The sequence below is a fragment of the Heterodontus francisci genome, chromosome X (assembly GCF_036365525.1).
Source record: "Heterodontus francisci isolate sHetFra1 chromosome X, sHetFra1.hap1, whole genome shotgun sequence".
Classification (NCBI taxonomy): Eukaryota; Metazoa; Chordata; class Chondrichthyes; order Heterodontiformes; family Heterodontidae; genus Heterodontus; species Heterodontus francisci.
This window is the reverse complement of record NC_090421.1, coordinates 12,752,780-12,770,563: the sequence shown is the minus strand read 5'-3', so window position 1 is coordinate 12,770,563 and position 17,784 is coordinate 12,752,780. Positions and strand designations below refer to the sequence as shown.

Sequence of the window (17,784 nt, the reverse complement as noted above, 5' to 3'; positions counted from 1 at the left end):
TGGTCCTGGGGTTTGGTATCAGTGGGAGATGCTCATAGAAATCAGAATGAGGCCACTTGGCCCATTGTGTCTGCTCCTGGGGTTTGGTATCAGTGGGAAGTAGTTAAAGGTGTATAGGATATATAACTAAGTGGCCATGTGAGCCGCATGGAAGATGGCAGGATCCCTAAAGACACATTGTACAGCGAGCTCGTCACTGATATCAGACCCATCGGCCGTCCATGTCTCCGCTTTAAAATCGTCTGCAAACGCGACATGAAATCCTGTGGCATTGATCACAAGTCGTGGGAGTCAGTTGCCAGCGTTCGCCAGAGCTGGCGGACAGCCATAAAGGCGGGGCTAAAGTGTGGCGAGTCGAAGAGACTTAGCAGTTGGCAGGAAGAAAGACAGAGGCGCAAGGGGAGAGCCAACTGTGTAACAGCCCTGACAAACAAATTTTTCTGCAGCACCTGTGGAAGAGCCTGTCAAGGGCCTTTATAGCCACTCCAGGCACTGCTCCACACACCACTGACCACCTCCAGGCGCTTACCCATTGTCTCTCGAGATAAGGAGGCCAAAGAAGAAGATCTCTTTGTTGATCTGAGGTGCTCCTCCAGTAAAAGAGACTTGCATTTATATATTGTTTTTCATGACCATTGGACATCTTCACAGCTTTACAGCCAATGAAGTACTTTTTGAGGTGTAGCTACTGTTGTAATGTAGGAAAGGCAGCAGCCAATTTGTGCACAGCAAGATCCCACAACCAGCAATGTGATGACCAGATCACTTTGTTTTTGTGATGTTGATTGAAGGATAAACATTGGCCAGGACACCAGGGAGAGCTCCTCTGCTCTTCAAGATAGCACTACAGGATGTTTTACATCCACCTGAGAGGGTAGACAAAGCCTTGGTTTAGCCCCTCATCCAAGAGACTGCATCTCTGACAGTGCAGCACTCCCTCAGTACTGCAATGGAGTGTCAGCATTGATTTTTGTGCTCAAATCTTAGAGTGGGACTTGAACCCAGGGCCTACTGACTCAGGTGCTACCAACTGAGCCATGGCTGACAGTAGTTTAAGCATGGGGTGGTGGGGGAGGTGGGGGTTGGTGGTGATGGAAAGCTGCTGTTGCTCAGTTGAGAGCGCCTGAGATGGTCTTGGTCAGCAACCTCCAGGAGCTGTGGCCTGATGCGGCCTGGCTGCAAACTGAAGCATTTGGGCTGCCCTAGGGCAGTCTGACCCAGCTAGCTTCCTGGCACCATAGCAGGCATTAGTTGAAAGGTTGGCGAGGGAGCAGAATTGATGTCCTCCTGAGTGAGGCCAACACGTGCTATTTCCCCTTGGGCCTCTGGGGCTGCTGTCCGACTGAAGTGGGGGCGAGCAGACTGGGAGTGCATTGGTGTGTGGCTCTTGGAAAGGGTTGTGCAGATGTGAGGCAACTTCATATGGCGAGCAGGCTGCGAGAGAAAGAAGCAGCAAGTTCTGAGCAGGGGGGTGGGAGGTAGTCAGGTGCAAGAAAATGGCTCTCGGGTGATATGTGAAAGCAGTCAGCAGAGGAGTGAAATGCTTTGCAGTTGTAACCAGGTAAATGCAGAATGTTAGTGCCTGTTCTGAGGCAGCAGCAGCTGGCAAGGGTGTGATTGGAATGGGGGGGAGGTGGTGTCCCATTGTGATCTGAGAATAATGTAGAGTGGGAGAGGGAAGGGTTTAGATTGGTGGTGGGGGAGTACTGCTGTCAGCTCTACTGCAGATAAATAGAGATAGCAACAGATCATTCTCACCCAACTGGTTCATGAATGTTCTTTTTAAGGAAGGAAACCTGCTGTCCTCACCCAGCCTGGCCTACGTGTGAGTCCAGTCCAACACCAATGTAGTTGACTCATAACTGCCCTCTGAAGTAGCCTAGCAACCCCCTCAGTTGTATCAGACTGCAACGGTTCAAGAAGGCTTACCACCAGTGGTAACTAGGGATGGGCAACAAAAGCCAGCCTTGCCAGTGGTGCCCACATTGTGAGAATTTAAATAATGCATAGTAAGTATAGGCATATGTAAGTGATGCAACATTTGCTCTCATTATAAGTTTAATCACCTTAACACTTATTTGCAGGGACATATTTTGAATATTATATAAATGTTTGTTCTTTTGAAAGTAGGGTAGCCAATGCACTGAAAAGAATAAAACAAAGAGCTTCAGAACGATTCTAAGATTTAGAACTTTCAATTGTGAGAGTAAGGAATTCAGGAGAAACCTCTACCCAGACAGTGGAGAATGTGGAACTCGCTATCATGGAGACGTTGAGGTGATTTCATAGATGCATTTAAAGGGAAGCTAGATAAGAATGTAAAGGGCAGGAGTAGAAGCTTATGCTGATGGGGTAAGATAGTGGTGGGAGGAGATTCATATGGAGTGTGGGGCACACCAGTTGGGTTGAATGCCCTGTCTCTGATATAAATTCTATGCAAAAGGCTTTTCTTAAAAAAAAAGGTCATCTTTACTGGAGAAAATAAGTTGATATTTAACTTGCTGAACTAACAGCTGGACAAATAAATTGAAGATAATGAGCCTAAAAATAGAGATCAATGCTTAGTAATACTGAGGGGAATAAACTCTCTGATTACCTCAGATTGGACTTTTGTGATCCTTCACTAACATTTGCTTGATTAACCTGTTTTTATAGTGAGAGGTCCAAATCATACTAGGCGTGGCACTAAGTGCTCACCCTAGGGGTAGAGAGAATAGGATGTAACCAGCCCTTAAAGGGGTAATGGGTAAACTCGAAGGAAAGTGGCTACATATGGGGTCAGAAATATTGGTAGCCATTACAAAGGCTGTTTGTGCCAGCCATTTCTCTTCAATCATTGTGGAAGCAAAGGTTGAAGTCTGTTAATAGGCTCAAGGTCAATTGCTTTCACCATAGTGGAAAAATCCGCCCATCTTTTCCACCTCTGATCACTTCCTTGTAGCCCTTACTACCCGATGTTACAGCCATGGCTCAGTGAGTAGCATTCATGTCTCTCTGAGTCGTGCAATAATGGGTTCAATTCCCACTCCAGAGACTTGAATATATAATCCATGCTGGTATTCCCTGGAGGTGCTGCCTTTCAGATGAGACCTGTAAATTAAGGCCCCTGTATGTCCCCTCAAGTGGGCATAAAAGATGCCATGGTACTATTTGAAGAGCAGCGGAGTTCCTCCCTAGCCGATGTTCATCACTAAAAACAGATCAGTGGGTGATTATCTCATTGCTTGTAGGGAGTTTGCTGTGTGCAAATTGACTGCTGTGTTTCCCACATTACAGCAGTGACTACACTTCAAAAAGTATTTTATTGGCTGTAAAGTGATTTGGGACTTCCTGAGGTTGTGAAAGCTGCTATTTCTTTTATCCACATTTCCCCCTATCCCCTTCCAATACGGCTTCCTTCTGTGTCCATCCCTGGGGGGGGGGGGGGGAAAACTGCCCCAAGTCACTTAGAATGGCACTTTCAAACTCTCAACTGTCTAGCCTTTGGCAACAATACCTCTGCAGCCATCGATCTCCTTAAGCACTTCTTTATGTCCACCTTTTGTGCCCTTGTCCCCAGCAAAACTTTCACTCTCTTCCCTCTCGCTCGATCCCTCTGGTGTGTCCCCCACCTTCATTCCTTCAAATCCAAAGGAGGCAGACTTGAGCATATCTGGTGTACCACTGGTTTAGCCATCCATCATCAAATCTGTCTGCAAGGAAATGATCAGAGGTGGAAAAAATGGGTGGATCTTTGAACTATGGTGAAAGCAATTGACCTTGAGCCTGTTAACAGACTTCAACCATTGCTTCCTCAATGATTGGTGAAGAGAAATGGCTGGCACAAACAGCCTTTGTAATGGCCTCACTCCTTTGCCAAAACCCACTCACTCTTCCAGGATCATCACTGAAGTCAAGATAACCCCTGGTTTCTCTTTCACTACCAACCATTTCCTTAAAACCCTCTCCCCTGCTCCCTCCACCCTCGCCTCTAACCACAAGTGTGAGGAGCTTATGGACATCTTTGACACTAAGTTTGAGGCCTTCCAATCAGCTGCCTTTGTCACTTCCCTTCCTTCCCCCAGCTCACCGGGCCAAACTTCCTCTAAGGTTCCCCCCTGCCCTAGCCCTGAACTCGCACCTTTTTATCTCCCTTCATGCCCTCTCTGAGCACAACTTGTCCATAAGACCCACCTCCTGCTCCCTTGACCCTATTCCCACTAAACTGCTGACCACCCAACTTCCCCTCCTGGTCCCCATGTTAGCTAATGTTAACAATTCTCTTTTCAGCTGCTGTTGCCCTGTGAAGGAATCTGGCCATAGTAAGGGATTATAAGGTTAAAAGTTATTTTTCCTATGAATTAGGGATTAAAAAATTAAAAGCAGCGTTCATCTGTCTGAATTGTTAGAGGTTCATAAGCATGCCTGGACATATCCTGTGATCAAGGATGCAGCATAATTGCTTCTTCCTAGAACACAATGGCAGGTTCTGAAAAACAGGAACTTGCTCATTAGAAGTCATGAACATAGTCACCTCAGTAAGGCATTGATAATATAGTCTTCATAATCATTGAGTTACCACAGTTTAACAATGGACAACATGAATTTCTACAGATGGACCTAAATCACCCGTCAACTGAATCTGGGAAACTGAGTTATAATCTTAGATACAATTGGGTGACTAGGAAGTGTACCACTATTTGCAACTTCCAGCATTATGCTGGCTCTTAGGATGTCGACCAGCATGTCATCTTACAGCTTCCTGCTGGCTGAGCCTTTTCATAGAAATTAAACAATGTGGATTTTAACCAGAACTTAACAGGTATACAGCCTTATTTGGAAAATAGAGGGGGACGAACCTACTTGCAAAGAGGTAACGATCCCATATGTAAAAAAACTAGTTATGCTGCTTAGAAACAGTATAAATATTGGAACCACACAATGAATCTTTAGAATCATTGGATTCACTCCAGCGTTTCTCATGGTAAAGGTACGGGTTGCTGTGATGCAGCAACAATAGTTCTCCCTTAATTGGGATAGAGGTATCTCATTAAATTCTGTAGCTTTCTACTCTGGGATGTAAGGTAAATGCTGCTTTAAATATTGATGAATATCTCTATTTTACTGTAACAATATTTAGACTTAATAATTGGATTCTCTACTAGGAACAAGATTATGCTTTCTTTTTCTGGAACTAATAAACTGTTAGGTAATTTAGAAATTATATTGTCTCATAGTCTTCTGTATTGCTAACTTGAGAACCTGTCTCTGTACACTCTTCAGTGGGGAGGTACATTATTGAGGAGAGATGCCCAGACCCTTATAATATCTGGGTTGTTATAATCGGGTTAAAACTTGTTAAAAAGGCTGTCTGGAGGATGGTAATATTCTCATCTGGTTCCTTTCCTTTGGGGAGAGTTAGATCAGTTCTAATTCAGTGTCTGTGAAATCTGTCTTTCTCAACCTTAAATGAGGAGTTGGCCTGATCTGGGATGGTCCCAAAAAGGGCCTAGGATTATAATCCACTTCACCCCATCCCTTTAAACTATTAACACTCCCCTCAAAAAAAGACTCCTCTGTCCATCCAATTTGCAATAACGCCCCCTCCCCTTTTTCTACAAAGCTCTTGAATGTGCTGTTACCTTGCAACTCTGTACCCATGTTTCCTGAAACTCCATGTTTGAGCCTGCCACAGCAATGAACCAGCCCTAACTAAATTCACAAATAACAGTGACTGTTCTATAGTACATGATCCCCCCCTCATCCTTCTCGATTTTGTCTGCAGCCTTCAACATGGTCAACCACACCCTCCTCCTCCAACTTTTCTTCCATTGTCCAGCTCAGTAGGATTGTCCTCACCTCTACCCAGTCTTACCTTTTGAATGTTGGACAGAGCAATTCAAGCAATGGCTTCTCTTCCTACTCCCCACAGTGTTACTGTGTGTCCCCCAAGGATCTATCCTTATCCTCCTCCTCTTCCTCCTTCTCATGCTGGGTGGCATTGTCTGCAGACATGGGATCAGTTGCCACACATATGCTGATAATGGCTAGCTCTGCCTCTGCACCACCTCTCTTGACCCCTCTGTCTTGTCAGACTGTTTGTTCAATATCTATTCTTGGATAAATCATCATTTTTCCCATTTAAATATTGGGAAAATGGAAACTGTCATCTTCGGCCCCTGCCACAAACTTTGTACCCTTGCTGCTGACTTATGTCCCCCTTTGCAGTCATTCTCAGACTGAATCTGACTCTTTGCAATCTCATCGTCCAGTTTAGTGGCAAGCTGGGCTTCCAACCCCATATGCACTCCATGACAAAGACCCCCTACTTCCACCTCTGCAACATTGCCTGCCTCCACCTCACCTTTGTACATCTTGGGCTGAAACTCTCATCCATGCCTATGTCACCTCCAGACTTGACTATTTCAATGCTCTCCAGGCTAGCATCCCATTGTCCAGCTTCTGTAAACTTCAGCTCATCAAAACTTTGCTGTTCGTATCCCAAAACAAATCCCCTTCGCTTTAGTTTATGTTGACTTGTATTAGCTCCCAGTCCCCCAATGACTCAAATATAGCATTCTCATCCTTGTCTTTAAAATCATGGCCTCACCCCCTCCCTATCTCCTACATCCTCCCTACCCTTGAATTCGCAGGTCCGTTTTGACCTTTTCCCTCGTGCATCCCCCACCTCCAGTACCTCAGCAGTATCTTCAACCATCTTGACCCTAAGCTCTGGAGTTACCTCCCTAAATCCCACTGCCTTTCCAACACTCTACTCCTTTTAAGATAGTCTTTAAAACTCATATCTTTGATCAAGATTTTAGCCACTCCTCCGAATATCTCCCCCTTTGACTTTGCATCCATTTTGGTCTGATTATGCCTCTGTGAAGTGCCTTTCTACATTAAAGATGCTGTATAATTGTTGGGGTTTGAATGGTTTACAGATGTTTCTTGGAAAGAATGGGATCATTTTACCCTTCCTCTTTATGTTCGCAGGATGCGTCGAGTCAAAAGGATTTGCTGCACCCTGACCCTGATATTGATCCTAACGACGCTCTTCCTGGTTTACAAGCACCTACAATCTGGGCACGTTGTGAATATTAAATACAAAACACAGAGTACTTCACACAACCTACTTGAATATGTATTATGGAAGCCTGTAGAGCAATATGCCCATATATCATATAAAAGGAAAGAGGCAATTGTCAGGTAAGTCTCTTTTCTAACCAGGCAAAAAAGTTTAGAAATGTAATAGGTTTTAAGCAAATAAAGCCGGGGGTGGAGGCAGTGGGGAGAGAACAAAAGGGAAGGTATGATAGGACAGAGGGCTGGAGAGATTAATTGAGGTCATGGGGCAAAGGCAGAGAGTGGACTAATGGTGTGGTGAAAAACCAGCATTAGTGTAGAGTATATGACCAGGTGAGAAAGGTGTTTAGGGTCCCCTCTCAGCCTTCACCTGGTCTTACCGTAATAGGATTTAATTTTAAACACTTTTTTAAGCTCCCCCTAACTGAATCTTTGTTCACTAACTTCCAGTTATAAGGCGAAGAAACAAGCCAAACAGGTTTTCTTAGGTTTAAAGAAAAAAGGTTGAACTTTATTAAATGTAAACACTAATTTGGTTAACGCCTACAGATGGGCAGGCGGTGGCGTAGTGGTATTATCACTGGACTAGTAACCCAGAGACCCAGGGTATTTCTCTGGGGACATGGGTTCGAATCCCACTGCAGCATAAGGTGGAATTTGAATTTAATTAATAAATCTGGAATTAAAAGCTAGTCTAATGATGGCCATGAAACCATTGTCGATTGTTGTAAATAACCATCTGGTTCACTCACGTCCTTTAGGGAAGGAAATCTGCTGTCCTTACCTGGTCTGGCCTACATGTGACTCCAGGCCCACAGCAATGTGGTTAACTCTTAGATGCCCTCTGAAATGGCCTAGCAAGCCACTCAGTTGGACCTAACCGCTACGAAGTTAATAAAAAGGAATGAAACCGGACGGACCACCCGGCATCGACCGAGGCACCGTCAACGGCAAACCCAGCCCTGTCGACCCTGCAAAGTCCTCCTTCCTAACATCTGGGGGCTTGTGCCAAAGTTGGGGAGCTGTCCCACAGACTAGTCAAGCAACAGCCTGACATAGTCATACTCACGGAATCATACCTGACAGACAATGTCCCAGACACTGCCATCACCACCCCTGGGTATGTCTTGTCCCACCAGCAGGACAGACCCAGCAGAGGTGGTGGCACAGTGGTATACAGAAGGGTGGGAGTTGTCCTGGGAGTCCTCAACATCGATTCCGGACCCCATGAAGTCTCATGGCATCAGGTCAAACATGGGCAAGGTAACCTTCTACTGATTACCACCTACCGCCCTCCCTCAGCTGATGACTCAGGACTCCTTCATGTTGAACAACATTTGGAGGAGGCACTGAGGGTGGCAAGGGCACAAAATGTACTCTGGGTGGGGGACTTCAATGTCCATCACCAAGAGTGGCTCTGTCGCACCACTACTGACTGAGCTGGCCGAGTCCTAAAGGACATAGCTGCTAGACTGGGTCTGCGGCAGGTGGTGGGGGAACCAACACGAGGGGAAAACATACTTGACCTTGTCCTCACCAATCTGTCTGCCACAGATGCTTCTGTCCATGACAGTATTGGTAGGAGTGACCACCGCACAGTCCTTGTGGAGACCAAGTCCTGCCTTCACATTGAGGATACCGTCCATCGTGTTGAGTGGCACTATCACCGTGCTAAATGGGATAGATTTCGAACAGATCTAGCAATGCAAAACTGGGCATCCATGAGGCGCTGTGGGCCATCAGCAGCAGCAGAATTGTACTCAACCACAATCTGTAACCTCATGGCCCGGCATATCCCCCACTCTACCATTACCATCAAGCCAGGAGACCAACCCTGGTTCAATGAAGAGTGCAGGAGGGCATGCCAGGAGCAGCACCAGGCATACCTCAAAATGAGGTGTCACAGTGGCGCAGTGGTTAGCACCGCAGCCTCACAGCTCCAGGGACCCGGGTTCGATTCCGGGTACTGCCTGTGTGGAGTTTGCAAGTTCTCCCTGTGTCTGCGTGGGTTTTCTCCGGGTGCTCCGGTTTCCTCCCACAAGCCAAAAGACTTGCAGGTTGATAGGTAAATTGGCCATTATAAATTGTCACTAGTATAGGTAGGTGGTAGGGAAATATAGGGACAGGTGGGGATGTTTGGTAGGAATATGGGATTAGTGTAGGATTAGTATAAATGGGTGGTTGATGTTCGGCACAGACTCGGTGGGCCGAAGGGCCTGTTTCAGTGCTGTATCTCTAATCTAAAAAAAAAAAAAAAAAAAAACCTGGTGAAGCTACAACACAGGACTATCTGCGTGCCAAACTGCGTAAGCAGCATGCGATAGACAGAGCTAAGCGATCCCATAACCAACGGATCAGATCTAAGCTTTGCAATCCTGCCACATCCAGCCGTGAATGGTTGTGGACAATTAAACAACTAACTGGAGGAGGTCGCTCCACAAATATCCCCATCCTCAATGATGGGGGAGCCCAGCACATCAGTGCGAAAGATAAGGCTGAAGCATTTGCAAACAATCTTCAGCCAGAAGTGCCGAGTTGATGATCCATCTCGGCCTCCTCCTGAAGTCCACAACATCAGAGATGCCAGACTTCAGCCAATTCGATTCACTCCACGTGATATCAAGAAACAACTGAAGGCACTGGATACTGCAAAAGCTATGGGCCCTGACAATATTCCGGCAATAGTACTGAAGACCAGTGCTCCAGAACTTGCTGCGCCCCTAGCCAAGCTGTTCTAGTATAGCTACAACACTGGCATCAACCCAGCAATGTGGAAAATTGCCCAGGTATGTCCTGGACACAAAAAGCAGGACAAGTCCAACCCGGCCAATTACCACCCCATCAGTCTACTCTCAATCATCAGTAAAGTGATGGAAGGTGTCATCAACAGTGCCATCAAGCGGCACTTGCTTAGCAATAACCTGCTCAGTGATACTCAGTTTGGGTTCTGCCAGGACCACTCAGCTCCTGACCTCAAGACTCTTGGCCTTGGTTCAAACATGGACAAAAGGGCTGAACTCCAGAGGTGAGATGAGAGTTACTGCCCTTGACATCAAGGCAGCATTTGACCGAGTATGGCATCAAGGAGCCCTAGCAAAACTGAGATCAATGGGAATCGGGGAAAACCCTGTGCTGGCTGGAGTCATACCTAGCGCAAAGGACGATGGTTGTGGTTGTTGGGGGTCAATCATCTGAGCTCCAGGACATCACTGCAGGAGTTCCTCAGGGTAGTGTCCTAGGCCCAACCATCTTCAGCTGCTTCATCAATGACCTACCTTCAATCATAAGGTCAGAAGTGGGGATGTTCGTGGATGATTGCACAATGTTCAGCACCATTTGTGACTCCTCAGATACTGAAGCAGTCAGTGTAGAAATGCAGCAAGACCTGGACAATATCCAGGCTTAGGCTGATAAGTGGCAAGTAACATTCGCGCCACACAAGTGCCAGGCAATGACCATCTCCAACAAGAGGGAATCTAACCATCTCCCCTTGACATTCAACAGCATTACCATCGCTGAATCCCCCACTATCAACATCCTAGGGGTTACCATTGACCAGAAACTGAACTGAAGTAGCCATATAAATACCGTGGCGACAAGAGCAGGTCAGAGGCTCGGAATCCTGAGGCGAGTAACTCACCTCCTGACTCCCCAAAGCCTGTCCACCATCTACAAGGCACAAGTCAGGAGTGTGATGGAATACTCTCCACTTGCCTGGATGAGTGCAGCTCCAACAACACTCAAGATGCTCGACACCATCCAGGACAAAGCAGCCCGCTTGATTGGCACCCCATCTACAAACATTCACTCCCTCCACCACCGACGCACAGTGGCAGCAGTGTGTACCATCTACAAGATGCACCGCAGCAATGCACCAAGGCTCCTTAGCACCTTCCAAACCCGTGACCTCTACCAACTAGAAGGACAAGGGCAGCAAATACATGGGAACACCACCACCTGCAAGTTCCCCTCCAAGTCACACACCATCCTGACTTGGAACTATATCGCCGTTCCTTCACTGTCGCTGGGTCAAAATCCTGGAACTCCCTTCCTAACAGCACTGTGGGTATACCTACCCCAAATGGACTGCAGTGGTTCAAGAAGGCAGCTCACCACCTTCTCAAGGGCAATTAGGGATGGGCAATAAATGGGCACATCCCATGAATGAATTAAAAAAAAGATACACAATGCGCCTATGCTTGCATGCATACATGATACACACATGCAGATAGAGACAGAAAAGAGCAGAATAAATAAACTAGAAAAGTTTGAGGCAATATCTGAAGATGGTTTTGGTTATTATTCTTTGAGCTCGCTGTAAAGTCCTTGATTGTAGGTAGGTCTTGCTTTTTGTTGGGGCTCAGTATTCTTCTTAAACCTTCTTCGATGTCGAAGACTTTTCTCTCCTTGAGGTTCATGTGTCCTCAGTGGATCCAGAGGCTTGTGAGAAAGAGATGGGAGCAGACAGGAGCAAACAGTCTTTCTGGGTTCAAAAAAAAACCCTGGACCAGCCATTTAGTCATGTGACCAGCTGGTTTAACCAGTCCTGGCTTTTGTGGATTGTATCACCTTAGTCATCTCTGCAATGCTCTTCCTTACACCTTCAATGTCTGGTGATCAAAATCCATTGTGGGTTGAATGTGTCAGGGGATGGTCCATTTGTCCCCACAAGCACTGTCTGTTAGTATGCAAATGTTTTTCAGCTAAGTGTCTGGCAGCCCTTGTAACAGGTCTTCTCCTCTTCCCAGCAAGTTTAAAATCAATATTCATATGACAAAATTTATGTGCCTCATTCTTGGCAGGTGGGGGCCTGCATGACGACAGTGTTAATGACAGAATAATGAACAGCCTTAGCCAAAAGCATAAACATGGAAAAACCCAGGTTAAGGCAGGCACATGGTTTTAAAAAAAAAACAAAATAAAATAATAAGAGGGCCAGTCATGTTCTGAAATTATTGAACTCAATGTTCAGTCCGGAAGGCTGTTGAGTGCCTAATCAGATAATGAGGTGCTGTTTCTCGAGCTTGCGTTGATGATCACTGGAACATGTGCCTGCCTTACACTGGGTTTTTCATGTTTGTGATTTATTCTGTCACTAACACTCTCTCTGCACTAATGCTTTTGTCTTTCACCACACTATAGCACATTCTCTTTGCCTTTGCCCCATGATTTCCTTGTCAGTTAATCTCTATGGCTCTCTGTCCTATCACACAGCTTCTCTTTTTTTCTTTCCTGTCCCCCCGCCCCCCCCCCTGTCATTCTACTTTACTTGCTCAAAGCCTATTACATTTCTAACCTTTGCTGGTTCTGATGAAGGGTCACAGACCTGAAACGTTAACTCTGCTTTTCTTTCCACAGATGCAGCCAGACCTGCTGAGTATTTCCAACACTTTGTTTTTCATTCCAGAAAAATTCCTGTATCACTAGGTGTTGTAAGTTTCCAACTCATGCACTTTTGGACCTGATAATATGACAGTAACAAAGCTCCTCCAATGTAAGCTTTTTTAAAAAATGCTTCATACACTGGCCGGAATTTTACGCCGCCCCAGCAGGTCGGATGGTGGCGTGGGGGCAGCGTAAAATTGAGCAGCAGGCTCCGGGAGGCCTACCCATCCCGCTTCCGCCTCTGGCCAAGTTTACAGCCTCAGGCGGGGGGGGTGGGAAACGGCCTGTCCGCCCAAGGCCAATCAAGGCCCTTGAGTGGCCACTTAAGGGCCTTCACCCGCCTCCACGGGTATTTTACCCATGGCAAGCAGGTGTGCTGGGGACGTGAAAGGCCCCCCAGCGATAGTTGCTGCCACTTCTGTGCCCTGGGGGGGGGGGGGGGCATGGCAATCGGGCACAGGGTGCCTGATAGAGGGCCACCCCGCCTACCAACCCACCCCGGGACCCAAGTGACCTCCTCCCCCAAACGACCACTCCAGCCTCATCAGGGAAGGACTGATCCCCCGGTGAGGCATGCCCCTACTTACCTTCCCTCCTCGATCCATAGTATCGACTGGGCTGCAGTCCCAGCAGTGGCCACCGCTCTCGGTGGTGCTGCTGGGACGAGCTGCCAGCCTGCTGATTGGCTGGCAGCTCAGAGGCGGGACCTCTCCCTCAAGTGGGTGGAAGTCCCGCCTCAGGGCAATTAAAGCTCGAGGACCTGTAAAATATGGGACGGATCCCTGGGCTAGGCGGAAGCGGGTTCACCACCGACTTTCACATCCGAGTCTGGCTCCCATCAATTCACTGTAAAATTCCAGCCACTATTTCCTGTTTGAGCATGACAATGAATGAAGGCATGCCAGCAAGATTGCAAGCATCAAAGAAGGTCTGCATGCTTTGGCACATCTTGGCATGACTGCAGATGACCAAGGGCAATGGCACCAGCTTCTTTTGGATCAGCAGGGCATCAGTTACTGAGTTTTGCCATCTGCTGCAAGGGTAGCTGCAGCCAAATTGGAACACAAAGTCACCACTGTCCTCAAACTGTCATGCTTGTGACACATTCCCAGCTAGCATTGCAGGTCTCCACTGATCTTCTCAAGTTATGAGAGAACTCTCCGAGTGAATTCCTGGCACTGATCTGCATTTCTATAGATATACATAGAATGTACAGCACAAACAGGCCATTCGGCCCAGCTGGTTCATGCTGGTGTTTCTGCTCCATGCAAGCATCTTTTCACCCCATCAGCATATCCTTCTGTTTCTTTCTCCCTCATTTGTTTATCCAGCATCCCCTTAAATGCATCTACGCTGCTCACCTCACCTACTCCCTGTGGTAATGAGTTCTACATTCTAACCACTCACCTGGATAAAGACGCTTCTTCTGAATTCCCTATTGGATTTTTTTGCGACTATATTCTATTCATGACCCTCCGTTTTGGTCTCCCCCACAATCTTGTCTCATCCTTGTAAATATTTTTTTGCACCCTGTCTAGAGCCAATATATATTTCATAACATGGAACTGTGCACAGTAACTTTTGATGTGCCACCAATTTAAGTGCTGTAGTATCGTAAAACTGCGTCACTCCACTGCAAATGACTGATGAGCTAATAGTCAAGGAATGAACTTGTCACTTGTAAATTAATTAATTGGCATATACAATAACTTTGTTAATTCATTCATATCTGAAAAGAAATGCTCACGCTAACTTCAGCCCATACATCTGTCCAAGCCTTCCATATCAAGATGGCATACTCTTCAACTGCAAGTTACTTAAGTGCATGAGCTAACATTGTGCGTGGGGTTATAGAGTCATCGAGTCATTGACAGCACAGAAGGAGGCCATTCGGCCCACCGAGTCCACGCTGGTTCTCATGGAGCTATTGGGCAGCATTTTACTGGCCCCTCGACGCCACGGGTCACGGTGCAGGGGCTGGTAAAATGCTGCGGGGAGAGGCCCGCCATGACCTGCGACGGCGAGAAGGACCCACTGCATTATTACCAGTGGTGGTGGGACCTTGGTGCGGACCCCCTGCCGCATAGCGGTGGCACCACAATTAGCATATGGTAAAGAGTACTTGCGTTTGCTGATTATGCAGCCCACCACCTCTCCACTGACTCTTCCGGATTTTTCGCTGAATGGGTGAGTGTCACGTGCCGTCCCGTTCACGATTTGTAAAGCTGGCAGAAGTTGTCGCCAGTGAAGGTAAGTTCTGTTATTCAGGAGTCTCACTCTGCATTCTTAAAGGGAGGGGGTCTGGGATTACTGGAGGGAAAGCTGTGCTGGCATGAAGGGAGGTACTGTGTATCATCCCTCCGTTAACAGTGTACGCTCTGTTTGCGAGGGGGCAATGGCACACTAGGCACCCTGTGTGTGGGGGGAGGGTGCCAGAAAGGGCAGGAGCATTAAGGTTATATGGATGGTGGGGGCGATCGATTCAGCTGGTAGGATCTTGATGTGGTCATGTGCCTGAGTGTTGGCCAAGATGGGCAATGCCATGGCACGCCACATAGTTGATCCAGGAAAGCAACTGATCAACACCAATCCCTGCCCTGTTAGGAACCTTCGAATACATGCAGGGTTCAATTTTTTTTATCACATGGAAATAGGTATGGCTCATCCTACATTGTGAGATCCTCTGCACGTGAGGATCTGTATGCGCCAGAGGCAATATCAACAGGCAGGTGTGATCCACGGACAGACCCACGGTTGTGAGCAGCAGCCCCCAAGGGGAGCTCGCCTTTACGATTGCCGTGCAGCTACAGGCCCCACATTACATGCCATTGGATGTCAGAGCACCAGTGTCAGGCGATTACACATGTAGAGAGGGTGGTGACACGTCTCTGTGCCCTGCTCAAGGATGACCTGCAGCCCATGGGCTCCGGTGGACATCCCATGCCTTTGTTCCTCATAGTTGTAGTGGTTCTCAAGCCTGACACCTCTGCAGCTTTTTAGGGGCCCACCAGAGACCTTTGTGGAGTCACACAGTCAGCAGTGCACTGCTGCATCAGGGAGGTCACCAATGCCCTGTACTGGAGGGCCAGTGAGGATGTCTGCTTCAGGACAGACTCTCACAGCCAGGCCCAGAGGGCCATTGGTTCAGGCACCATTGCCGGAGAACCATAGGTTGTAATGTTCATAGACTGCACTCATGTGGCCATCAGGCCTCCCGCCAGGCTACCACCTGCAGACGTCACCATTAAAGCAGCCCTTTCAGTCTAGGTGAAGCTGGTATGTGAACACCGCAGATGCTTGCAGCGAATGTGTGACCGCTTCTCAGGCAGCTGCCATGACACCTGGGTCTTGTGCCAGTCCCGGCTGCCACCGCTGTTTACTGAACTGGCTCAGTTGGAGGGGTGGCTTGTTGGAGATGAGGGCTATCCTTTGCAGGCATGACTCCTGACACCAGTGAGAGACCCCACCACTGCTGGGAGAGATACAACGCCAGCCACTGAGCTACATGAGCCACCATTGAGCAGGAGATCGGCATGCTGAAAGAGCACCTCCAATGCCTGTATGGATAGGGTGATGCCCTGTACTATGGGTTGAAAAGGCCAGCTCCTTTCTTTGCTGCTCGCTGTGCTCTGCACAACTACGCACCCAATAGGGGACAGGCCTGGCACGATGAGGAGAGATGTCAACAGGATTCCTCCTCGGACTATGAGGACACTGAGGACCTACAACATGAAAGACGCATGGGAGGGCAGATGGCACCCAGGCTCTGCACGCAGTGCTAACAGTGAGCTAGGGACATACGGAAGTGGCTGATCAGACAAAGGCTGTCTGCTCCATAGGAACCGACATGAACTCTGCAAGCCACACATCACCCTCGCTCACCTGCTGTGCACCAGTCTACATCTGCAGCATCCCTGTGTAAACCATTAGAGGCAGCAGCTGACTGAGCCAATGTCCATGTCACTGCATCCGTGGTGAAGCTCATGCGTATTGGTGGCATGGTAATGATGTTATTACATATGTTGGCTCTCCTGAAGGGCCAACGGTGCAAAGGGTTGTGACATTGGTGCTATATGCTGGCACACATCATTCGCACAGAGAAAAGGACACACATGGTGTTGAGGAACATTTAGTGAAAGACGTATTTATATTGCTGTGACACCTGTGCATTCCCATTTGTGTCTGTTCTGTAAACCTCTAATACCTTTTATGGTCTATTTAAGCCACAGTCCTGGAATGTGCAAATTTAAGATTATTCACCCAGGTGTGGCATGCCTACAAGAAGGAATGTTACACTTGAGTGGAAGAAGAGGATCACAACTTCACAGGACACTGGGACACAGCAGGGTACGTATATGGCAGCAAAGTGGAATGTGCTGGGGTAACTCAGCAGGTCAGGCAGCATCTGGAGAGAGAAGCAGAGTTAACTTTCAGGTCTGTGAACTTGGTCAAGTTAACTCTGCTTCTCTCTCTACAGATGCTGCCTGACCTGCTGAGTTTCTCCAGCACTTTCTGCTTTGCTGCCAGATTGACAGCAGCCCCATTCTTCACCAGTCAGGTAAGCATTCTTTGACAGCTGGTAAGAAGCAGATGCTGGGGCGCTTAAAATGGGGAGGGTGGCTCGGCACCGTGATTCTAAAGAGCAATTCACCTAGTGCCACTCCCCAGCCTTCTCCCCATTACCCTGCACATTGTTCCTTCTCAAATAAGTCTAATTCTGTTTTGAGAGCCTCGATTGAACCTGCCTCCACCACACTCTCGGGCAGCGCATTCCAGACCTTAACCACTCGCTGCAAGAGGATGTTTTTCCTCATGTTTCTCTTACCCATTACTTTAAATCTGCGCCCTCTAACCTTGTAACTAAAATCCCTCATCCCTGGAACCATTCTGGTAAATCTCCTCTGCACCCTCTCAAGGACCCTCACATCCTTCAAGTGTGGTGACCAGAACTGGATGCCATATTCCAGTTGGGGCCTAACCAGAGCTCTATAAAGGCTCAACATAACTTCCCTGCTTTTGTACTCAATGCCTCTGTTTAAAAAGCCCAAGATCCCATATGCTTTACTAATCACTCTCACTATGTCCTGCCACCTTCAAAGATCAATGGACTTGTGTCCCCAGGTCACTCTGTTCCTGCACACTCTTTAGCACTGTATATGAAGTATACATGGAAAAGGTATTCTAGTTGGATACTTCTCACACACACTCACCCCTGTGCAAAGGTCGATTTGACCAGTGTACTAAGCAGATATTTGGGGTTCACTGGTTTAGTTAAGCACACAGAGTAGCTGGTAAAGTTTAATAGAGTTCACAAGTGATTGCAGGGCATGGATT

General features: G+C 47.5%; 2 protein-coding genes across 5 annotated transcripts in view; one reads left to right on the top strand and one right to left on the bottom strand.

The window, feature by feature from the left end:
• Window positions 1-17,784, bottom strand: part of slc26a10 (solute carrier family 26 member 10) — a 249,493-nt gene that overhangs the window by 54,060 nt on the left and 177,649 nt on the right. The window lies entirely within an intron of this gene.
• LOC137358586 (beta-1,4 N-acetylgalactosaminyltransferase 1-like) overlaps window positions 1-17,784 on the top strand; it is a 110,183-nt gene that overhangs the window by 19,237 nt on the left and 73,162 nt on the right. For all 4 annotated transcript variants that reach the window (XM_068024597.1, XM_068024596.1, XM_068024599.1 and 1 more), the window contains one exon: window positions 6,976-7,188. In XM_068024597.1, the coding sequence (XP_067880698.1) occupies window positions 6,976-7,188 (213 nt within the window). The remainder of the gene's footprint in view (window positions 1-6,975; window positions 7,189-17,784) is intronic.